Genomic DNA, 22,839 nt, shown 5'->3' with positions numbered 1-22,839 from the left:
GCCATGCACTTCCAATATCGCTTATTGATTAGCAGTATCTTTTGCCTGATTTATATAAAAACACACTATTCATAGCAATACTGACAACCCAGCCAGGCATAGTGTGTCTCGCCCCAAGTACTGCTTTAAAAAAAGCGCAGACAATCACGATAAATTCGGGAGAGCACAGAGTAGTAGTAAGTGTCTCAAAGTGCCTTCGTGCTACTCTGTGCAAATTACAAAAAAAACAAAGTGCATTAATGATTGCGATGAATGATTATATCACAGGGTCAGGAGGAAACTAAGTTCCTCTCGGAATCAGAAAAATGTTTAAAGAAAAGAGACCAATAACTCGTCCCTGCTCTAAAGCGGAAAAGAAGAAACCACTCCCATCTTGACAATTTCATCGACAAGTACAGTGGGGCAACGTCTGTGTATAAAAAGCTATAAAAGTGCAACACCGAGTGTTCAGATAATTTGTGTTTCAGCCTAATGTTTGCCTAATGTTTGCACGGTGGTCCTTAAACAATTTTTTCATCTCCATCCTAGCATTTTTGGGGATGCGACTGGGTAAACCACCAAGCTATACCGAGGGCACCAAAAATAATCTGTATGTAGCTCAACCAGTGTATAGAGCGGGCCCTATCCAGCGTCATATAGTAAAATATGATATCCCTGCACAGTTTAGTGGCAGGGTTCATCCATACGCTGACCCAAGATAAAAGAGGCACCACTTGGATCTGGTCCTCGATAAAATTCCAATTTATTCGAGAAGAATAATAAGACTGGGAGTGGCCGGAGGGGTATCTTAGAGCCGTCTTAAGAAAAGACTTTCCTCTGTCTGGAGGGAACAGCAATTCAATCCTTTTGCTGCTATATGCTTAAGAACACACATGCAAACAGAGCATCATTTCCTCTGTCATTCAATAAATGAATGAGGAAAGCAAATCTGATACAGCAAAGAATTAATGGACAGAGATGAAAATAATGGAACTTTACGTTATTTCTCAGATGTTGTTGTAATGAGATATTCTGTGATATTGTTCGAGCGCTTTAGTGCACAAAAAGCAGTGGTTTACAAACCCACATTTTACAGACAGAAGACGTTGTGTCATGGTTACCTCATGCCTATGAAATATGGGTTTAACACCACTTGTTAGTATTAATCAGAAATTCTTCATGACAGCTAATTAAAACCCGAGCACTGTAAGAGCAATCAGAGCTCTTGGTTAGCTGAACGCTGCAGGAGCAGTTTCACAAATATCTGAGCTTAAGTATTAACAAATGAGGAGCGCTCCAAGATCGGCGCCAGGCTTTGAGTCTCCTGACACTCCTGGAGAATCGGGACTCAATTTGGCGGCTTCAATGCCTATTTCAAGCGGAGAGGCGCATGCAGCAGCCCCGTAGCGGCATGATACGTTTTTAGACCAAGTTACGGTCTTTGTCTATACTTACACAAGCGCAGATCCTCATGCTGGGGACGCCATTTTGAGAAACTTCCTCCTAACACTTCGGCAGTGGTGGGTTAGCAGCACAAATCAATTTGATATATGCAGGGGACATTGTAAGGACTTTGTTTTTCTTTCACACTTTTTCTGGTGGGTTTCAATCATTTCTCATTGCATGCAAGCCATATTGAAGATGTCTTTTGGGAAATTTTTTGGGCTAGTTGCTCCATCCATTTACTGGTCATTTATTGGTTCTTCCACTTTACTATCTGTATACTGCCTATGTGACTACCTTTCTACTCTACACCTAAATATCTACCATGGACCTAGAAAAACCACCCACTTCCAAACATTTTGCTCCTCCCAATTCTTCTTCTGTTCCCAGGAAGGAACAAACAGGAAATGTAAATAAGAGGGTGAAGAAGGACCCAACATCTCCCACTGAGTCTCCTTTGCCTCTTACTCTAGAAGACCATATGGACGGAATTAAAAACCTGAAACATTGTGTTTTGGAAAACAATGTCACTCTACAACGGAGGAGAAATGGTCCTACCTTGACTCTAGGGTATCTGAAATTGAACAACGGATCAGTGATGCCTAGAATATCTCTGCAAAAGTGTGCTTTACGAGTAAGGCTCCTGGTTTCCCGGATTTATACAGATAAATACAGGCAGAAACCATTCAGTTTCCTTGTCTGTATTTATTTATATAAATGGAAAATAACAAGCAGGTTTTATTTCTCAGTGGTGGTGTGATGGGGTGAAGGATTTTGGGAGCTTCATACCAGTGGGAGGGAGGATGACATTTAGATAGCTAAACAACATTGTTTGAGCCAGTAATATCTATCTATGCTTTAAAGTATGTGTGATAAAATAAAATAGCTTGAGAAATGTGTCAGTGCAATTAAAAGCATCCCATAGAAACTAAACTGCTGTCTACAGGTGCCTAAAAACAATTGCTCAGGGGGCTGAGTTTTTGCTGCAGTGACCACTATGTAACATACATGTAATTGGCTACAAATGCAGTGAAATTGCTTTAGTGGATAATGCACATGCTTCAAAAATGTGTTTGTATAAGGTCACAATTATTTTAGATTTTATGTTAAATATCTGGTGTAACATGAATTTAACGCCAGCAAACCTAGTGAACTGGTATACCTGTGCTACTCAGAATCTCCAAATATCCCTTTTAAAAATAAACAAGTGAAAACGTACTCACTTGTGAACGTATTGCTGTGAAGAACAATATTTTAATTTGAAAAGCTCCTCTTCGAGAGAACCATCAGCTCTTCACCCATCTTAATTAACTCCTTTGTTTCCCACTGTCCTTTGAAGACTATGGTAAACTCCGATCTTTTATGGTACTGGATATGTCGTTGGGATACTGAGACTTTTGCATTTACATTTTTTCACATCCTTCCTACCACTAGTGAAAAATGTGCACTTATCTATTTTTGAATGGGCTATTTGAACACTTTGTGGCTCACTGAAACAAAATGATACAGTATACATGCTGTGTTGTGGTAGCGAACATACATGCTCTCTGTAAGGTGAGACATGTGGAAAGTTTGTTTGCATGAAACCCATCAAGCCTTCATGTGTGTTAATTAAACCGAGTACATGTACATTTTGTCTTGAATACATGTGAAAAAACAAACTGCAGCTTCCTCTTTCCCCAATATAAAAACATAATGTGGAAAAATACTGAAAAATTGAATACAAAATAAATATGGCTAAATATAGACAGAAATGTTAAATGAAATACCATAAAACCGGGAGCCCTATTTATGACTAAGGAAATATTGCAACTCACAAAACACACAAAAGATTTGGAAAATCGTACCCACCACAACAATCTCAGAATTTATGGCATCCCAGAAGGCCAGGAGGGCTCAGATATGACTTCCTTCCTACAACTCACTCTCCCTAAATAAGTGAGGCTAAAGACTGTCCATCCCTTAACATACAAGCAGGTCACCGAGTTAGTCTACCATCCAAGTCCTCCCCTACTCGTCAACGAGGTACCTTTGCTTATCTCTTGCAATACTTGGATTTAAAAGCAGTACTTTCTGCTTCTAAACAATGTAAACAAATGATGTGGCTAGGACAGAGGATTTTCATCACCTAGGACATAGCGTGTTCAACAGCTCTCAGAAGTAAAGAATTTCTTAATATACGCCCTGCCATGAAATCCATGAATGTCCAATATGGCCTAATTTATCCTAGTTTATTTAAATTCAACTATGAGGAGAGATCTCATACTTTTGAAATCCCAGAGGACTTGTAAATAATTCATTCATCTTCATGAAGGACAGGCAAAACTTAAACTATTTTATATTTTTTTTCAATGAATCTAAATACCTTTTTTTGCTGCTACCTAGTTTTCTTGATCTAGTTCTTCTCTTCTTTTTTTCACAGATGCGTTCCTCAGAATTTGGTTTGAAATGTCCTGTGACCTCTTGTCTTGTCAACACCATGTGTCTAGTCAAGACTGTATATGTATTCAATGGTTGTTTTGGTGGGTGGGGACCCCTCAGCATGTCCCTTGGTTTATTGTTTGTTTTGATGTCTTCTTATCTCCATGTCCTCTGCTCTCCATCCCTCTCTGTTACTCTTTATATTATAATAAATGTTTGTCCCATCTTTCAATTCTTCCCATCTTTATCATTCATTTTCTATTCTAGGAGGTCAGGCACCTGGTTGGTCTCGGTCACTGTGCTCTGCCACTTTCCCAGTTCTCAGTTTTCTACTTTAATATATGGTTAAAGTACTTATCTATGATATCGCCTTATCTGGCAGAGACTATCTAGCCATAGTTTCCTCAATTTTGAATTCTCCCCAGGTGTCATACTGGAACCAGAAATATTTTGTGAGCAGTACCCATGCATGGCAGTAGGTGGTGTCGTCCGACTCCGCAAGGCATCATTGGTGTTGTCCATACTGGAAATGGACTTTACTGGACTTTCCACGCCAGAAGCGTGTAATCACGAAGTACTCTGACCACTGGTGTGGAAAACTAGGGCTCTGTAAGGGGAAAATCCTGCCCCTAGAAATCCGATCTCAGAGCGGGGAGGATTGGTAGGTTGATAAGAATCTGCGGCTCGACAGAGTCTTTACCGGATAAGGCATTACCGAAGGGAAGTAACTTGTTCATTTGACAGGCACTTCTAGCTGCAGATTCCTTACCTTAAAATAGATACCCAAGAAATACTTCCCCGGAGGTGGGTCTGGGGACAAATTTCACACATGGAAGTCCTGCATAACAGAGCAGGCAAAATGCCCATCACTAGAGAGATTGTCAGTCCAGACAGTAGTGTTTGGTAAACATGTGCAAGGAAGCCCAAGTTGCTGCCTGGCAGATATCCAGGATCGGAATTCTGCATGCTAACGCAGTGGTGGAAGCTGTAGCTCTAGTGGAATGAGCATGTAAACCCTCTGGGGCTTGCTGTTTAGCCAATGCCTAGCAGATCTAAATGCAGAGCACAATCCATCGGGAGATGGTGCACTTCTTTATTGCCCCTCCTTTCTTCGCCCAGACATACCCAACAAAGAGCTGTTCATCCCAGAACTTGTGTGTGCTGTCAAGGTAGAGCAACGTTGTTTTTGGGTTCAGATGGCGAGTAGCTCCTCTTCCTTGGAGGGATGAGGTGGAGTGCAAAAAGTAGGCAGAGGGATGGTTTGGCCTTTGTGAAATGGGGTGACCACTATCGGAAGAAAGGAAGCCCTCATACAAAGCAACCGTCGGTCTGGGTAGATGTTCAGGTAGGGAGGCTTTGATGACATGGCCTAAAGCTCACTGACCCTCCAGCAGATGTTATGGCCACCAGGAAAGTGGTCTTGATGGTAGGGCGCCTGAGAGGACAGTTATGTAAGGGCTCAAACAGAGCGTTCATCAAGAATGTCAGGATTAGATTATGATCCTACTGAGGCATAATGAACGGGAGAAGGAGGAAACAAATGTTGCAAACCTTTCAAAAACCTATGTACAATAGGGGGTTGTAAAAGAGAAGGTTGGTCAGGGAAAAGTAGAAAGCAGATAATGCAGAAAGATATCCTTCAACCGTGCCCAGAGCAGAGCCCTGCTGGGCAAAAACAAACAGAAAAAGCTGAGATCGGGGAGCAGAAAGAGGGTCAATTTATTTCTCTGCACACCATGCCAAAATTTTGCCCCATCGGCAGGCGTACACCGTCTTGGTGGAGGTACGCCTGGGTGCCAAAATAACATTGCAGACTTCATGCTAAAGGTCAAAAGCTGTCAACTGTTGTTGCTCAATGTTCGCACAGGAAGGCAGAGTACTGACAGGTTCGGGTGGAGAACCCTCCCCTGCTGCTGCAACAGAAGATCCTCCCAAAGGACCACCCTGATCGGAGGACCAACAGCTCGGGATACCAGACTATGTGATCAATCCGGAGCCACAAGAATGACTTGGGCCCAGTCGTTCTAGATCTTCTTGAGAATTCTGGGCAGGAGTGGTATGGGCAGAAAGATATACAGGAGAACTGAGCTCCACTCAAGATGAAAAGTATCTCCGAGCGGGAGCCGCCTTGGAAACTCCAGCGTGCAGAACGTCTGACATTGCGCGTTCTTGCCGGTGGCAAAAAGATCTAACCAAGGCTGTCTCCACTGTTGAAAGTGACCTTGCATCACCACCAGATGGAGACACCATTGGTAATCCATGAGGCATCTGCAACTGAGTTTGTCCGTTCTGGAGTTCAGAGAACCTGCCAGATTTTGAACCACCAAGGAAATGCCCAGCTGTACTTGCCTTGTCCAGTGCCACAGGGTACTGAAGCACCAAGGAAATGCCCTGCTGTACTAGCCATGTCCAGAGACACAGGGCCTCTTGACAAAGGGTCCACGACCACACACCGCCGTGCTTGTTGCAGTACTACATGGTGGTGGTGTTGTCCGTGAATACCTGTGCTAGCCTTACATGAATGGAGGGTAGAAAGGCTTTTAATACCAAACTGATAATTCGAAGCTCCAACAGGTTAATGTGGAGTCCAGATTCAGCCAGAGACCAGAGTTCCCTAATCTCCACCTCTCCTAGATGGCCTCCCCATCCCAGGAGTGATGCATCTGTCACTACTGTGAGAACTGGTTGGGGAAGGGAGAGAGGTCTGCCACAGACCCAATTGCTGTTCGTTAACTACCACTGCAGATCTTTCGCAGTTCCCTCCGAGATCTGGACAATGTAGGAGATGTAACCTTGATTCAGCGCCCACTGGAACTTCAGGTCTGCATATGTCAGCAGGCATGTGTCACAAGCAGGATACAGGAGGCCATGAGGCCCAGCAGCTTCACATCAGTCTTACCAAAATCCAACATGGAGGCTGAAACATCGATATCACAGCCTGAATATCCCGGACTTGCCGTTCACTGCACCATATCCAGAACAGCTCCGATGAAGGGGAGAGTCTGAAAGGGAGTCAGGTGTGACTTTAGCACATTGACAGTGAACCCCAGCGAATTCAGGCGGTCCACTGTAGCCGGGAGGTGGAAGATGAAAGCCTGGGGCGAGCACGTCTTCAACAGCCAGTCATCGAGAAAAGGGAAAGACTGGCACCCCTGATCTCCGCAGATGAGCTGCAACCACCGCCATCACTTTGGTGACCACCCGAGGGGCACAGGTAGGCCAAAAGGGAACACGTCAAACTGAAAGTGCTCGTGGCTCACCATGAACTGCAGGCAATGCCTGTGGGCAGGCAGGATGGGAATGTGAAAGTATGCATCCTGCAAGTCCAACGCTACCATCCAGTCTCCTGGGTCTAGGGCAGACAGGACTTGAGCGAGCCTAAGTATTTTGAATTTCTTCTTTTTCAGGAAGAAATTGAGAAGGCACAGGTCTACGATAGGACAAAGGTCTCCATCCCTTTTGGCACCAGAAAATAGCGAGAATAACAACCAAAAGCTACTTCTGGCGTCGCACCTCTCTATGGCTCCATTGGCCAAGAGAGCAGCTCCTTCCTGGAGGAGCAAGGAGAGATGGTCCTTCGTCAGCCTGTAGAAAAAGGATGGCATGAGTGGAGGAGATGTTAGAAAGGGGAGGAAGGAGCCTCTTTGGACAATCTGAAGAATCCAACAATCTGATGTTATTGACCTCCAGTGGGGCAGGTCATGGCGTATCCTGCCTCCCATTGGTCGCCCATCATGGCAGGGGGGCAAACTAAAATGAGGGGTGGACTGGCCTGACCTCTGGCTGCCCTATTCATTGGTCTGTGGGTCCCGCGTAATCTGCCACGCATAGGCTGAGAAGCTTGCGTACCATGGTGGCTGGGCGGTTAATGTTGCGGCTAGAAGCCCTTTCCAAGGTTACAAAAGAAGTGAAGGGCAGACTAGGGTTGGTGAGAAGCCATGGAAAGGCCAAAGGACCTGCCGTAGCTCTGCCTTCTTCGAAGCGGTCCAGTGCAGAGTCTGCGTTATCTCTGAAGAGATGGGAGCCATCAAAGGGCATCGCCATAAGCATTGCTTGGTCATCCCCAGAAAATGCACTTGTGGCGCCGCAAGCCACTGACAAAGAAACTGCTCTGCCTAGTGAGTGGTTTGTGTCCAGACCTTATCGGATCATGAACTTGGCTGCATTTCTCCTGTCTGTCATAGTTTGGGTGGGTATGATCTGGGCCTCCTCTAGGACCATGGACAGCACCCGTGCATCTGAATCCCACAGTGCATGGGAATAACATCCCAAAATGCACACAGTGATCAAGGACTGCAGTGCCAGGCTGGTGGAAAAAAACATTTTTGTTTTCCTAAGGTATCCAGCCTCTTAGATTCTGTATCTGGTCGAGAGGTAGGGAATGCACCATGATTTACATAGGAGGTGGAAGCTTGTACCACCAAGCTCTCCTGGGTAAGGTGTTGCGTGAGGAAATTGGGGTCTCCTGGAGCAGGGCTTGGCAGCAGGCAATCGTCCTGTCCAGAGGAGCCCCTGTGCAGTGTTTAGACCACGTCCCAAGCAGGACCAACTTGAGGGCTTCATTAAATAGGAGAACCAGTTCTGAGGGGAAGTTACTCACGGCTGAAGCACCTCTTTCAAGATGTTAGTCTTGACTGCCACTGAGGGTAGGCTAAGGTCCAGGATCTCTGTTGCCCTTCGCTCCACCATAGCAAAAGAGGCTCCCTCCTCCATAGCCATGGTAGGAGAGACATGCCAGTATCTGGAGAGGAGTCCAGTCTGCTGACGTTCACCAATTTTCACACCAGTCCATGTTAGGGTCTAGTGACTGGTATTCTTCAGGGTCAAGCGGCCCCTCCCATCCTCCCAGAGTCCTCGGCCTTAGGAAGAGGGCTCCAGTCTGGAAGGCATGGCTCTAGTCAGCGCCAGAGCCTGCGCGGGCCGATGTCCCTCCAGCTCTGTGTCAGAGTCGGGATGAGAATGGGGATGGTGCCGCAAGCACCGCCGAGATCAGTGACAGGAACTGGGGGAAGGTTGAGGTGATACGAATGGCACTGGTCTGAATCCAGCTGTGGATCCAAGGGGCACGACTGGAGGCGGGGCGGAACCTCCGGCGGAGAACCAGTGGGGGCCACTACCATACCCACACGGCCTGAAGCCAACCAGAGGGAATGGGCCACCCAAAATATGAAGTGCATAACCTCATAGAACTCACAAAGTCGGATGGGGGTTGCCCTGGCTCTTAGAAAACCAGAGAAGCGCGGAGCTGGCCCAAACACAGGCTCAACCGTGGAGCCAGACCTGTAATGACCACGCTCCCGAAGCCCGCTGGATACCTTTGATGGATGCAGTTGAATACCTCTTTGACTTCTTACTTTTCTTTCACTTGTGGGACTTGCATGAAGAAGACTTTGAATGTAACAAGGATCTTGGGCTCTGCGACTGATCCCAGGCCCGTCCTCTCACCTGGGATCGAGACTGTTGTGGCGTCGCACATCGGGTGGCAAGGAACTTGAGGGAGTGCTCCCTCAAGGCCTTGGTGTGCATGGCATGGTAGTCAACACAGGTTTTCGCGTCGTGATTGCACTAGAGTGACAGAGGTAAACATGGTGCGGGACCATCACTGACATTTGTCAGTTTTATGCGCTGCAGAGCTTGAAGCTGGTCTTCCAAGTTGACATCCTGCCACACTAGAAGATCTCAAAAAAAGACTTTTGGCAGAAAGGCAAAAGAGGGTGGTCAAAAAATGACTGTGGGGTAGCTCTCTCCAGATCTGCGCCGACTAGTGCGAAATGAAATTAACTGATGTCAGCACGCTGGGGTGGCGTTTATATAGGCACCGCACGTGTCACTTCCAGCGTGGACAACACCGACAATGCCAAGCAGAGCCTAACGATGCCACCTTAAGGCGTGCAGGAGTCCTACTCATAAAACATTTCTGGATCCAGGCTGACACCTGGGGATAGTTATAAGCGAGGGAATCTGCGGATAGAAGTCTCTATCAGATAATTGTTTAATCAGATGCCTACTCGTAAAAGCTCTGCAAAACCTAAATATTCTAAATACAATCAGGCTCTGCTGTTAGCTGTACCTTGCGAATATCAATTTAAAAAAATCGCTGCACCAAAATGAACTTGTAATGGAAAAAAATGCACATTGGTTATGCCTTCTTAGGGTTCTCATGGCGTTTACAAACTACTCAGCTTTTGTGGTTATGTCACATGAACTGCTCAATAGCAATATTTGGAAATATCACACTCTTACCCAATATGTAGTTTTATATGCACCCATTATCATTCTATGTTTGATAGCTACAGTTTTTCTCAGCCTTTAAAATTGTCATAATTCCAATTATGGGGCATTGTGGCCCCATGGTCTCTGACAAAACACAGATGAAAGCGCTATGCCTATTAACAATCAGGGGCCATATTATGTATACTGGCAGGTCCACTCAGCCTTTCATCCATCTGAGGTCGATAAAATGAGTACCATTGAGTTGGGTAACAATAAACATCTGTTATTCAGCGCCAAGATAACTCCGGGAGAACGTGCGCTTTACAAATACACATGTTATGTTATTAGAGCGCAGTTTCCCTGTTTGCATCTGACACACCTTAAAACAGGTATGTCGGGTGCAGGCAAAGTGCGCACTATTATATAGAATGCGCTGTCCTGGGGGCCGCCACGAATTCGTGCTGCCCTGGGGCAGCACATTCATGTGAAATACGGAGCAGCTCTGAAGCAGCTGCTCCATGTTTCACTGTGCAGGGGGCAGCCCATCTGCACTTTTAAAGGGGATTGGATATCCACTTGCAGACGGGTGCAGTGAGTGACTGCACCCACCTGCAAGGGGATGTCCCATTCCCTCCTCCATAGGGCTGCTCTCAGGAGGCGCACCGACAGTGCGCCACCGGTGGCGCACTAGCAGTACGCCTCCTGAGAGTGTCTTTGCCTCTGTGCCAGCATCTGTAATACGGCGCGGCCCAGAGACAAAGAGATTCCCTCATTTGCGTGGGGTACATCCCGATGCAAATTTGAAGACGCCACAGCTATCAGTATTATAGAAGGGGACGCACAAGCATCTGCGGCCCCTTCTGTAATATCAGAGCCGCACAAGCGTCTGCGGCCCCTTCTGTAATACCAGAGCAGCACTAGCGTCTGCGGGCCCTTCTGTAATACCAGAGCCACACAAGCGTCTGCGGCCCCTTCTGTAATACCAGAGCCGCACAAGCGGCTGCGGCCCCTTCTGTAATACCAGAGCCGCACAAACGTCTGCGGCCCCTTCTGTAATTCCAGAGTGCCCCGGGGATGAGCAACACGGGAGCAAACACCAGGGTACTTTCATAATACAGTCCCAGGTCGTTATGCATCCTACTGCTTAATTGTCCTCTATCCTTTATTTGCATGCCACGGAACTCAATCACTCTTCACTGCCAGGCAACAGCACAGAATATGCCAGGAACATACTGCTAGGTATCGCAAATTGTTGTTCGTGCCCTTCTGGACCACCACACAGAGATGGTACTGGTTTGCAAGGCTCTTGCATGTCTAAATCTTGCTCCAGGTTTCCCACAATTTGACTCACTGCCCTACTATTACACAAACCAAGAACCTTTGTTATCAATTTACCAGACGTAATTTGTAAATTTGGCGCATAACCCATCATATAGAGGGGCTGAAACCTAAAAAGATGGTGTCATACTACACTTACTGAAAATACTATCTTCGAGATTGAACAATGGGGACTCATTACGAGTTCCTCTGCAATTCTGATATGGTTGGTAAGGAAAATCGCTGGCCACTATAGAAGTACGACATCCATGGGAACACCCCGGATACATTCAGTTTCATCTACCAAGTTCGGGTGCTTTAGTCGGAGGGTGAAATCCAGAGGAAAACAAGAATTACCAGGGGAATTACGGATTCCTCGGGAGACCATCAGGGTCTAATTTAACACACACGCAGAGGCGCATCTAGAGCCAAATTTCGGGGGGGGGCTAAGAAATAATTTCGGGGGGGGGGGGGCTGAAGCTTTAATCAGTAGGCAGCATAGATGAAGGATGGTGCACCTAAGAAAGTCCGTAGCAATGAGGTGATTTGAAAAAAGTTCCTTTATTATTAGAAATCGTTAAAAGGCCTCAGCCAACGCGTTTCGTCCCAAAGGGGACTTCGTCAGGGCAAAAAAAGCGAGTATTTAGGGGTGCGCCCAGGACATACTAATCTCAAACATTAGGCGTCCACTTAGTTTGACGATAAACTCAGTCTAATATAGATCACAATGTACGAATGATCGAAAATAGCAAGGTTAAATAATCATTCCTGTCATAGTAGCTCAATCTATCTGTACTGTGCAGAGAATAATAATCTATTCGTAGATAAATCATTTGTAATGCAACATGTTTTGTATGTACGTGACTTAGATGTATTATTAATACAATAAACAATGGATGCCGTGGTAGGAACAGCACTTCAACCACCACATGATCAGAATTTAAGACAATATTGGCCATGTTAGAGCCAGTCAGATGTTCTCCAGTATACAGTTAATAGCTCATTGCTCTATATTAGGATTTTAACTTATAAACTCTAAGTAAAACAAGAAAAAAATATATAATACGTTGAAACCTTAACATTCAAAAGGTACAAGTTCAAAGAAAATAAAAGGCAGCAATTAGACAATTACAATAATGTTTCCATCCTTTACGTGGAGTGCCTTTAATAGGTCCACAAACCGAATGCACTGGGTCCTCTTTAAAACTTACTGGGCAATGATACAGCCGGCGTTCCAGCGAAAGAACAAGAACATGATTGGGGCAAAGGGTATTTCAAGGGAAGAGATCCCCGCTTCTCTACTCTATGCATGACCCTTTTGTATAATGTGATAAGTAGATATTGCGGGGTTTACGTGAGAAGTGCAGAAAATAGAAATGACGAATCTTTCAGAACAAAGTAAGTAAAGTATAAGACTCGCTCTAGAAAAGTGAGACCGTCACACTATACAGTGCTATACAAATCCTGGCACTGGAGGCCAATAGGTACCTACGCCTAACTAATACTTCGGAACTTGGGGGGCATGTTTATCATTTAAGAAATGCGTAACGTTGCGGCGCACATTGGACCCGAAGAATAATGCAACCTTTAAACACTCGCGCAATAGAGCGCATTAGTTATAAACATATATTAAAAGACCGGCAAATGTTTACACTAGAATAGTTACACGTGGTAGCGGTGACCAAGTCACTGCTGCGGAGGAAGCAATCACTCCAGGTTACTGAGCCTGTTCCGCAATTTGTGGACATGGCTGAAAATTACTTGTGTCTAATATGGAAAGAAGTGACCGAGGGCTATGCCTAGGATCGGCGTGTCTGCATAAAGCGCAGCCACTCATACGCCTCCCAAAAATAGACCGGTCTAATGGCACTCGATCTTCAGCTTCAAGGCTTGATCAGGGATAGTAGGTGGGGCGGCCAAACGCACGGGGTAAAGAAGTATCGAAAAGCAGTAAATGGGAATGCCATATGTCAGCTGGTAATGACACATCGCGGAAGTGGATATACACAGATTACTAATTCTAAAGTTTGGATGCAAGGGCACTATGGTCTCACGGAACATGGAAACGGTTTACAAAAAAAAATGAGGGTCTTTGAGAAGTATACAATCATTGTGCTTAAACCCATTGTTCGCGATGGTGGGATGGACTGTTTTTTTTGTTTTTTTTACTCCAGTCGTTGAAAGAGTCTTCGTTCAGAAACCTAATCGAACACAAGTCGGATGGGGTGGGGGGCAGGTGAGAAGGGGAGTGAGCAGCCTTTGATGAGCGAGTGGGAGGGAACACCATATGGGGCACTCTGGGGGAGGAGAAACGAGAGACACAGCCTGGCAGCAGTGAAAGTATGGCCGGCCGGCCGTGAATAATTAGGGGAGGAGAAATGCCAGAGGCAGAGCGCACAGCTCCAGATGCCTGTGGGAGGGAGGCTGGTGGCTTTGAAGTGCACGCGCTTTTTTGACGGGCACTGCATGCAATCGCCGACGATGGTTAAGCTCTGGTTAAGCCCCTATATTCTCGCAAGCGCATTGACAGGCGAGACCTAAAAATGTGGCTTCAATTTCCATGAGTGACTTTCATGTCTTTTACGTGAAGTAGCGATAAAAAAAGATGTTGAGTATAAGGTCAAGTCACAAGGAGAGTTTAAAGACACTAATCAGTCACTTCAGTTGGGCTGGGATCGGCAGGATCTCGGGATTCAGCTTCACTTTTATCTTAACTTTTCTTCTCTTACCCACTTCTGGCTCGGGTGATCTTCCTGGTGTGGAACAGACTGTTTCTAACCTTTCAAGAACCTCATTGAGAATGATTGTATTGAGAGGACCTTTCCACCAAGCCCTCTGAAGTGGCCACAAAGGAACATAAATTGGAAAGAATAAAACCTCCTAAATAATCAACAAACATTTTTGGGCATTTTGTGTCCATAACTACAAACCACTTAATGTAAATGTATATAAATAAAAAAGTTGGATGTATTAAAAAAAACTCTTCAAGAATAAACTGTAAATCACTCATGGTATGAAACAGTCGCATGGAAACACATACTCTGCACCCTCTTGCAAACCACCAGGAGCAAGAAGACAAACAGATGAATAGTCGTGCAGTGTAACTCTTCTAATGCTTCTGGACCCACAAGCAAGATAAAACAAGCACTGCCAAAGCCAACAGGTCTCACCTATGCAAGAGCTATTGGCTCTGCCAATATGTTTTAGCAATGCTGTACACCAGCGTGGCTGCTATTCAGCATGGCTAAAAGTTAGTAGTGGGGTGAAGAAGAGTGGCGTGGAGTGTCGTAATGTGGAGTGTTCTGGAGTGTCGTAGAGAAGAGTGGAGGGAAGTGGGGTCTCAGAGTGGGGTGGAGGGAGTAGAATGTCGCAGACTGAAGCTGAGTAGCGTAGAATGAACTAGAGTGTCAGAGTGTCGTGGAGTGGCATACAGTGCTGTAAAGTGGTGTAGAGTATTGTAGAGTGGCCTAGAGCACAGTAAATTGTTATACAGTGAAGTGGCATAGAGTGGTGTAGTGTAGGACAGGCTCAGCACAGGGGGGAGCAGGCTCAGCACAGGGGGGGAGCAGGCTCAGCACAGGGGGGGAGCAGGCTCAGCACAGGGGGGGAGCAGGCTCAGCACAGGGGGGGAGCAGGCTCAGCACAGGGGGGGAGCAGGCTCAGCACAGGGGGGGAGCAGGCTCAGCACAGGGGGGGAGCAGGCTCAGCACAGGGGGGGAGCAGGCTCGGCACAGGGGAAGAGCAGGCTCGGCACAGGGGGGGAGCAGGCTCAGCACTGGGGGGGGAGCAGGCTCAGCACTGGGGGGGGAGCAGGCTCAGCACTGGGGGGGAACAGGCTCAGCACTGGGGGGGAACAGGCTCAGCACTGGGGGGGAACAGGCTCAGCACTGGGGGGGAACAGGCTCAGCACTGGGGGGGGAACAGGCTCAGCACTGGGGGGGGAACAGGCTCAGCACTGGGGGGGGGAACAGGCTCAGCACTGGGGGGGGAACAGGCTCAGCACTGGGGGGGGAACAGGCTCAGCACTGGGGGGGGGAACAGGCTCAGCACTGGGGGGGGAACAGGCTCAGCACTGGGGGGGGAGCAGGCTCAGCACTGGGGGGGGGAGCAGGCTCAGCACTGGGGGGGGGAGCAGGCTCAGCACTGGGGGGGGGGGAGCAGGCTCAGCACTGGGGGGGAGCAGGCTCAGCACTGGGGGGGGAGCAGGCTCAGCACTGGGGGGGGAGCAGGCTCAGCACTGGGGGGGGAGCAGGCTCAGCACTGGGGGGGAGCAGGCTCAGCACTGGGGGGGGAGCAGGCTCAGCACTGGGGGGGGAGCAGGCTCAGCACTGGGGGGGAGCAGGCTCAGCACTGGGGGGGAGCACACTGGGGGGGGGGAGCAGGCTCAGCACTGGGGGGGAGCAGGCTCAGCACTGGGGGGGAGCACACTGGGGGGGAGCAGGCTCAGCACTGGGGGGGGAGCAGGCTCAGCACTGGGGGGGAGCAGGCTCAGCACTGGGGGGGAGCAGGCTCAGCACTGGGGGGGAGCAGGCTCAGCACTGGGGGGGAGCAGGCTCAGCACTGGGGGGGAGCAGGCTCAGCACTGGGGGGGAGCAGGCTCAGCACAGGGGGGAGCAGGCTCAGCACAGGGGGGGAGCAGGCTCAGCACAGGGGGGGAGCAGGCTCAGCACAGGGGGGGAGCAGGCTCAGCACAGGGGGGGAGCAGGCTCAGCACGGGGGGGAGCAGGCTCAGCACGGGGGGGGAGCAGGCTCAGCACGGGGGGGGAGCAGGCTCAGCACGGGGGGGGAGCAGGCTCAGCACGGGGGGGGGAGCAGGCTCAGCACGGGGGGGGAGCAGGCTCAGCACAGGGGGGGAGCAGGCTCAGCACAGGGGGGGAGCAGGCTCATCACAGGGGGGGAGCAGGCTCATCACAGGGGGGGAGCAGGCTCAGCACAGGGGGGGAGCAGGCTCATCACAGGGGGGGAGCAGGCTCAGCACAGGGGGGAGAGCAGGCTCAGCACAGGGGGGGGAGCAGGCTCAGCACAGGGGGGAGAGCAGGCTCAGCACAGGGGGGAGAGCAGGCTCAGCACAGGGGGGAGAGCAGGCTCAGCACAGGGGGGGAGAGCAGGCTCAGCACAGGGGGGGAGAGCAGGCTCAGCACAGGGGGGGAGAGCAGGCTCAGCACAGGGGGGAGAGCAGGCTCAGCACAGGGGGGAGAGCAGGCTCAGCACAGGGGGGAGAGCAGGCTCAGCACAGGGGGGAGAGCAGGCTCAGCACAGGGGGGAGAGCAGGCTCAGCACAGGGGGGAGAGCAGGCTCAGCACAGGGGGGAGAGCAGGCTCAGCACAGGGGGGAGAGCAGGCTCAGCACAGGGGGGAGAGCAGGCTCAGCACAGGGGGGAGAGCAGGCTCAGCACAGGGGGGAGAGCAGGCTCAGCACAGGGGGGAGAGCAGGCTCAGCACAGGGGGGAGAGCAGGCTCAGCACAGGGGGGAGAGCAGGCTCAGCACAGGGGGGAGAGCAGGCTCAGCACAGGGGGGAGAGCAGGCTCAGCACAGGGGGGAGAGCAGGCTCAGCACAGGGGGGAGAGCAGGCTCAGCACAGGGGGGGGGAGCAGGCTCAGCACGGGGGGGAGAGCAGGCTCAGCACAGGGGGGAGAGCAGGCTCAGCACGGGGGGGGGGAGCAGGCTCAGCACGGGGGGGAGCAGGCTCAGCACGGGGGGGAGCAGGCTCAGCACGGGGGGGAGCAGGCTCAGCACGGGGGGGAGCAGGCTCAGCACGGGGGGGGAGCAGGCTCAGCACGGGGGGGGAGCAGGCTCAGCACGGGGGGGGAGCAGGCTCAGCACGGGGGGGGAGCAGGCTCAGCACGGGGGGGGAGCAGGCTCAGCACAGGGAGGGGGAGCAGGCTCAGCACAGGGAGGGGAAGCAGGCTCAGCACAGGGAGGGGGAGCAGGCTATGCACAGGGGGGGGGAGCAGGCTATGCACAGGGGGGGGGGAGCAGGCTCAGCACAGGGGGGGAGCAGGTTCATCACATGGCGGGAGCAGGCTCAGCATAGGGGGGTGGTCCCTGACCAGATTGGAATTATTAAAAAACAGTTTCAATAGAAAAACAATTAATGACAAAATTATTTAACAGAACACTATTGTTTATTCACATAGTGTTTGTGAGTTTTTCATTGCATTCTTTCTTTTTTATACTTTTTACATTATTATACACATAAATAACATTTTTCAGTGCCCACTATACAGGGAAAGGGGGGGGTTTTGTGCAGCGATCAGGGATAGGAGCAAATAAGGGAAAGTGACAAGTCAATTGTAAATTTCTTTTAACAATAGACAATGGCTTCTCACAGGAGCCATACAGGAATACAGCCAGAGTTCTGTTGGCATAATTATCGTAAAATCACTTTACAACCGGCGTTCATAATCACACTCTAGTCATGTGTTCCAGTATAAAGGTCAACGTTTCGAGCCTAGTCATAGTGATGATGTCCCTTACATGGCAGGTCTTCTTCAGGACACGGGGGAAGGGGTGGGCATGTCCTTATCTGAGAACAAGGAGCTACCTCCAACTTTCGTTTCCTTACTGATGATCTAGTAGGATCTCAATTTATGTGGTGCACCTGTTTCATAACATGAGTGCGTGAGCCAGGGTCCGTATTATTCCATGACTCTGCCCCTGAAAAATCGGGTCGTAGAACCGCGTCCCCGGCAGTCTCCTGATGATTGCGATCATACGGACCCTGGCTCACGCACTCATGGGGGGGGAGCAGGCTCAGCACAGGGGGGGGGGGGGGAGCAGGCTCCGCTCGGGGGGGGGAGCAGGCTCAGCACAGGGGGGGGAGCAGGCTCAGCACAGGGGGGGGAGCAGGCTCAGCACAGGGGGGGGAGCAGGCTCCGCTCAGGGTGGCGGTGGAACAGGCTCCGCTCAGGAGGGGGGCCAGGCTCTGCTCGGTGGAAGGGGGGGGGGAGACAGGCTCCGCTCAGGGGGGGGGGGGGAACAGGCTCCGCTCAGGGGGGGGGGGGGACAGGCTCCGCTCAGGGGGGGGGACAGGCTCCGCTCAGGGGGGGGGGACAGGCTCCACTCGGGGGGGGAGCAGGCTCATCACAGGGGGGGGGACAGGCTCTGCTCGGTGGAAGGGGGGGGGGGAGACAGGCTCCGCTCAGGGGGGGGGGGACAGGCTCCGCTCAGGGGGGGGGGACAGGCTCCGCTCAGGGGGGGGGGGCAGGCTCCGCTCAGGGGGGGGAGCAGGCTCAGCACAGGGGGGGAGCAGGCTCAGCACAGGGGGGGGAGCAGGCTCAGCACAGGGGGGGGAGCAGGCTCAGCACAGGGGGGGGAGCAGGCTCAGCACAGGGGGGGGAGCAGGCTCAGCACGGGGGGAGCAGGCTCAGCACTGGGGGGAGCAGGCTCAGCACTGGGGGGAGCAGGCTCAGCACTGGGGGGAGCAGGCTCAGCACTGGGGGGAGCAGGCTCAGCACTGGGGGGAGCAGGCTCAGCACTGGGGGGAGCAGGCTCAGCACTGGGGGGAGCAGGCTCAGCACGGGGGGAGCAGGCTCAGCACTGGGGGGAGCAGGCTCAGCACGGGGGGAGCAGGCTCAGCACGGGGGGAGCAGGCTCAGCACGGGGGAGCAGGCTCAGCACGGGGGAGCAGGCTCAGCATGGAGGGCCATATAGAAGGGGAGAGTACTTCTGCCTACCAAGCTGTGGCTCCTTCGTTACCAAACGGGTATCTGTGTGTTCTGCAGATGCCAGTATCTTTCCCTTCCTCTAACAGTGCCAAGGGGCTTCATGAACACTAATCCCGGTAAGTGTGGCTCATCTGGGTAAGTGGTATTCGTTAATCTACATAAGAATGGAGCTGTGATGAGCTGAAACACTAATCCTGCTGCTGCTGCTAGTGGATAATAGGCTTAGCACTTCTGTTTTACATAATTTATGTGCGGCCGCTTAGACTGTTGAAACAAGAGCTGTTCAGATTTAGAGATGAAGCCGAAAGCAGAGTGGTGTGCAAATGTCACCACTTGAAGCATCATGGGACTTTATTGCAAGTTACCCATTTTGCCATATTACATGTTAAGTTTTTCTTAAGTAGATGACATGGTTATAGACTAGAGAGTTGTTAAGTAATCGATTGCGCCATTTGGCTGTCCACAGTAAAAGGAAGTGAATAATACTAAATTAGAGAAAAATGTAGAATTTTAGAAAAACACTTAAAAAACACATTCTTTCGGTACAAGGGGCAGAGGGTGAAAGCCGTCCTTTTCAGGTGCAAATAACAATGGGCACTCACTAGAACTACAATGATCAGGTTTTTCTTTTTAATTTTCATTAGTGATAAAAGAATGCTCTATCGTGAGGGAAAATTGGATTATGTAATTATGTGGCTGCAGCATTTACAGAATACTTCGGGATTTAACCACGTTTGCCACAAAATTAGCAGATTAAAAAAAAAATTCTATTTCAAGTGGCTCAATATGATAATGCCAGAGTCTATGCCTCAAATGCCACCTAATGTACTTCTATTGCTGCATAATCTGGTCCTCCATTGCTGCATAGTCCTGGAGAGCCTGACAATTTTGAAGCTCTGCAGAGTTGTTTTGGGGCAGTCACCATTGAAATAGTTCCCATATTTCAAGGGCTCCTGTGAAATATGAGATTTTATATAACTACATTTTATGGAATAAAAGCATAAGAACATTTACTACATATATAATTATTAAACAGGGCGGTCACCACTGTGCAGTTATAATTAGGTCAGATGTTCCACTGGAAGATCATGTTTTGTTTTGCCAATAGCTTTGGTGCCATTTGACAGATTTAAGCAAAACTTTGAAAAAAAGATTATCCTCCTCGGCTTCTTCATGGAAAGTTGAGTGCCGATCTATCAACGGAGGCTACGAAGAGGGATTGGAGGCCAAACGGTGATGGCCCATGTTCATACACCAAATTTGGCAGAGAGTTAGAACCTTGTTCAGTTGTGAGTTAGTGTCAATTCGTCCAGCTGTTTTTTGAGAATTTAGCATTTAGAGAAGTCCTCAAGTTGGGCTTGAGGGGGATACAAAGTTAGGTATATTTGGAAGGCTGGTCTTGCGGAGCTCCTCAGTACCCAACATTTAAGAAAAGTGGGCCTCCTGATTTGCCATGGGACCTTTTTCTACGGTCACTCATTTCGGTTCTGTATCTCCTGCTGCTCATGTGCAGCAGCGAGACGGTTGGCTGCAGGTTGCCTGAGGGGGCGGGGCAAATGGTCAACTTGGAGTGTGATCGAACAAAAACAAACTCACTGAAATGAATTACCGCATTTCATTCAATAAAAAAAACAGTTGAGATGTGATCAGTGCTGGCATCAATGATGTTATTCAGCACGTCATCTGTGATGTAATATGCGAAGTCATAACCAGTGCATGGTGGTGGCACAAATTCTAGTTAGTTCAGTAAACTATAACTGATGAATGTTATTGGCTTTAAAACTTTCGTTTTTATCTAATTTCAACGTCTAACAATAACATCACGTTACCCTTTGTTTCTTTCAGTGAATATACATAATACATACATATATATATGTATAAACTATATACAGATAAAACTATATATAGTGCGTGCACACAAATATATACACATACTGTCAGAAGTTACTGTCTAATACAGAGATTTTTGCAAAACAGTTATGATCCGATACATGTTTGCCTCCATGTGAATGAGTAATTATAATTGTCAGAACGCATGCTACTCTATGAATGCACGGGGACATTATGCGATTGTGAGAAGATATAGGTGTTAAAATTCATCGTCTTTAAATGGTGCACATTTAACAACAATAAAACGGACTTCGATTTACAATAGCTAGTGAAACTGTGATTGATAAATTGTGATGACCGTTCAGATCCATCAGATCTACTGATGGAAACTGAAAGAGGACTGGGAGACGAGGGTTCACTGCTGCAGTAGCAGCCTCACACCAGGTTGCACGAGAGTACCCCAACAATACACAGCCACATGACCATACTGTGAATGGAGAGGAGCAAGCTTCACACACTACAATGATAATGTAAGCATCACTAACAGAGGAAGCCCTCAGACTACAAAAAGGAATGAATGTATGAACCAGGATTGTACCCACACGGTGCAGCGCAGGTCTCGCGGTGCAGGGCTGGTCTCGCGGTGTCGTGCTTTCCTCACCCTAGTAATGCTACCTACCTGCACAGAACTGGCCGGTTCAATTTGCTGCATGGCACTTACAACAGCTCTACTTCCCCTCCTACTGAGGGGGTGTGTTTGATCTCCATCCAGCCCCTAAACCTCAGCCTGCATATACCGCTGAACGACATTGTCGTGTCGTTCTATGGTATCCCAGAGCCTTAGACTGGCTCGCCCGGGTGCAGGGTAGTCTAGTTGTTCCATGCAGGGTGGCATGTTCTACCCAGGTATTGTCCATGTAGGTCAAACCTGGGATGCTCTACCCAGGCATTGTCCATGTAGGTCAGCCTGGGATGCTCTACCCAGGTATTTTCCACGTAGGTCAGCCTGGCATACTCTACCCAGGTGCTGTCCATGTAGGTCAGCCTGGGATGCTCTACCCAGGTATTTTCCACGTAGGTCAGCCTGGCATGCTCTACCCAGGTATTTTCCACGTAGGTCAGCCTGGGATGCTCTACCCAGGTATTTTCCACGTAGGTCAGCCTGGCATGCTCTACCCAGGTACTGTCCATGTAGGTCAGCCTGGGATGCTCTACCCAGGTATTGTCCATGTAGGTCAGCATGGCATGCTCTACACAGGTATTGTCCATGTAGGTCAGCCTGCCTGGGGTAGTTGTAGAGTCACAGTAGAACACATGATCCCCCCTTAGCTACGTTACATTCCAGACCAGCACAGCAGGTACTCGGGTCATCTGGTGCAGCTGTTGCCAAGTGCTCACCTTTCCGCCAGGACCTCCAGTGGTGGGGCCCCCGATGCCCATTTCTTCACCATCCATGCAGCATCGTACGCTGCCAGGAATCCTCGGGCCACTCCAGTGCCAAGAGGCCAGAAAGGCTAGAAGAAAACAGACACACGTTAATAGGTCTACCTGCCTACAATCTGCATCTGAAATACATGCATGGTGGCTGCATTACATCAATACCAATACCACTAATGAAGATCGGTTCTTTTCTGTCAATCAGAGGGGTTACTGAGGACGTTCTGTAACTCATCCGCACTCTGCTCACGCGGGGAGACAAATCCCTTCATTGTGAGAAGCCTCTGCACACCTGGACTGTGCATTCTGTTAGGAGAACTGGATGCAGGTCGTGGTGTACCCTGGGGACCCTCAAAGTAGTATAATGCATACAGGTAACCATTACTGCACCATCCCTCCCACCCTGAGGGAATGGTAGAGAGCCCCTGGGTGGGCTTGGGGAAGACCCCTGGGTACCAAATGTGTGCTTATGGGTGGGCTTGGGAAAGACCCCTGGGTACCAAACGTATGCTTCAGGATCACCAAGCAGTGC

At 49.4% G+C, this 22,839-nt stretch overlaps 1 protein-coding gene across 2 annotated transcripts in view; it reads right to left on the bottom strand.

Moving 5' to 3' along the window:
* MICAL1 (microtubule associated monooxygenase, calponin and LIM domain containing 1) overlaps positions 1-22,839 on the bottom strand; it is a 360,133-nt gene that overhangs the window by 123,246 nt on the left and 214,048 nt on the right. For both annotated transcript variants that reach the window (XM_078644322.1, XM_078644321.1), the window contains exon 9: positions 22,269-22,384. In XM_078644322.1, the coding sequence (XP_078500448.1) occupies positions 22,269-22,384 (116 nt within the window). The remainder of the gene's footprint in view (positions 1-22,268; positions 22,385-22,839) is intronic.

The sequence above is a fragment of the Lissotriton helveticus genome, chromosome 5_1 (assembly GCF_964261635.1).
Source record: "Lissotriton helveticus chromosome 5_1, aLisHel1.1, whole genome shotgun sequence".
In the NCBI taxonomy this organism is placed as follows: Eukaryota; Metazoa; Chordata; class Amphibia; order Caudata; family Salamandridae; genus Lissotriton; species Lissotriton helveticus.
This window is presented reverse-complemented; position numbering and strand designations above follow the sequence as displayed.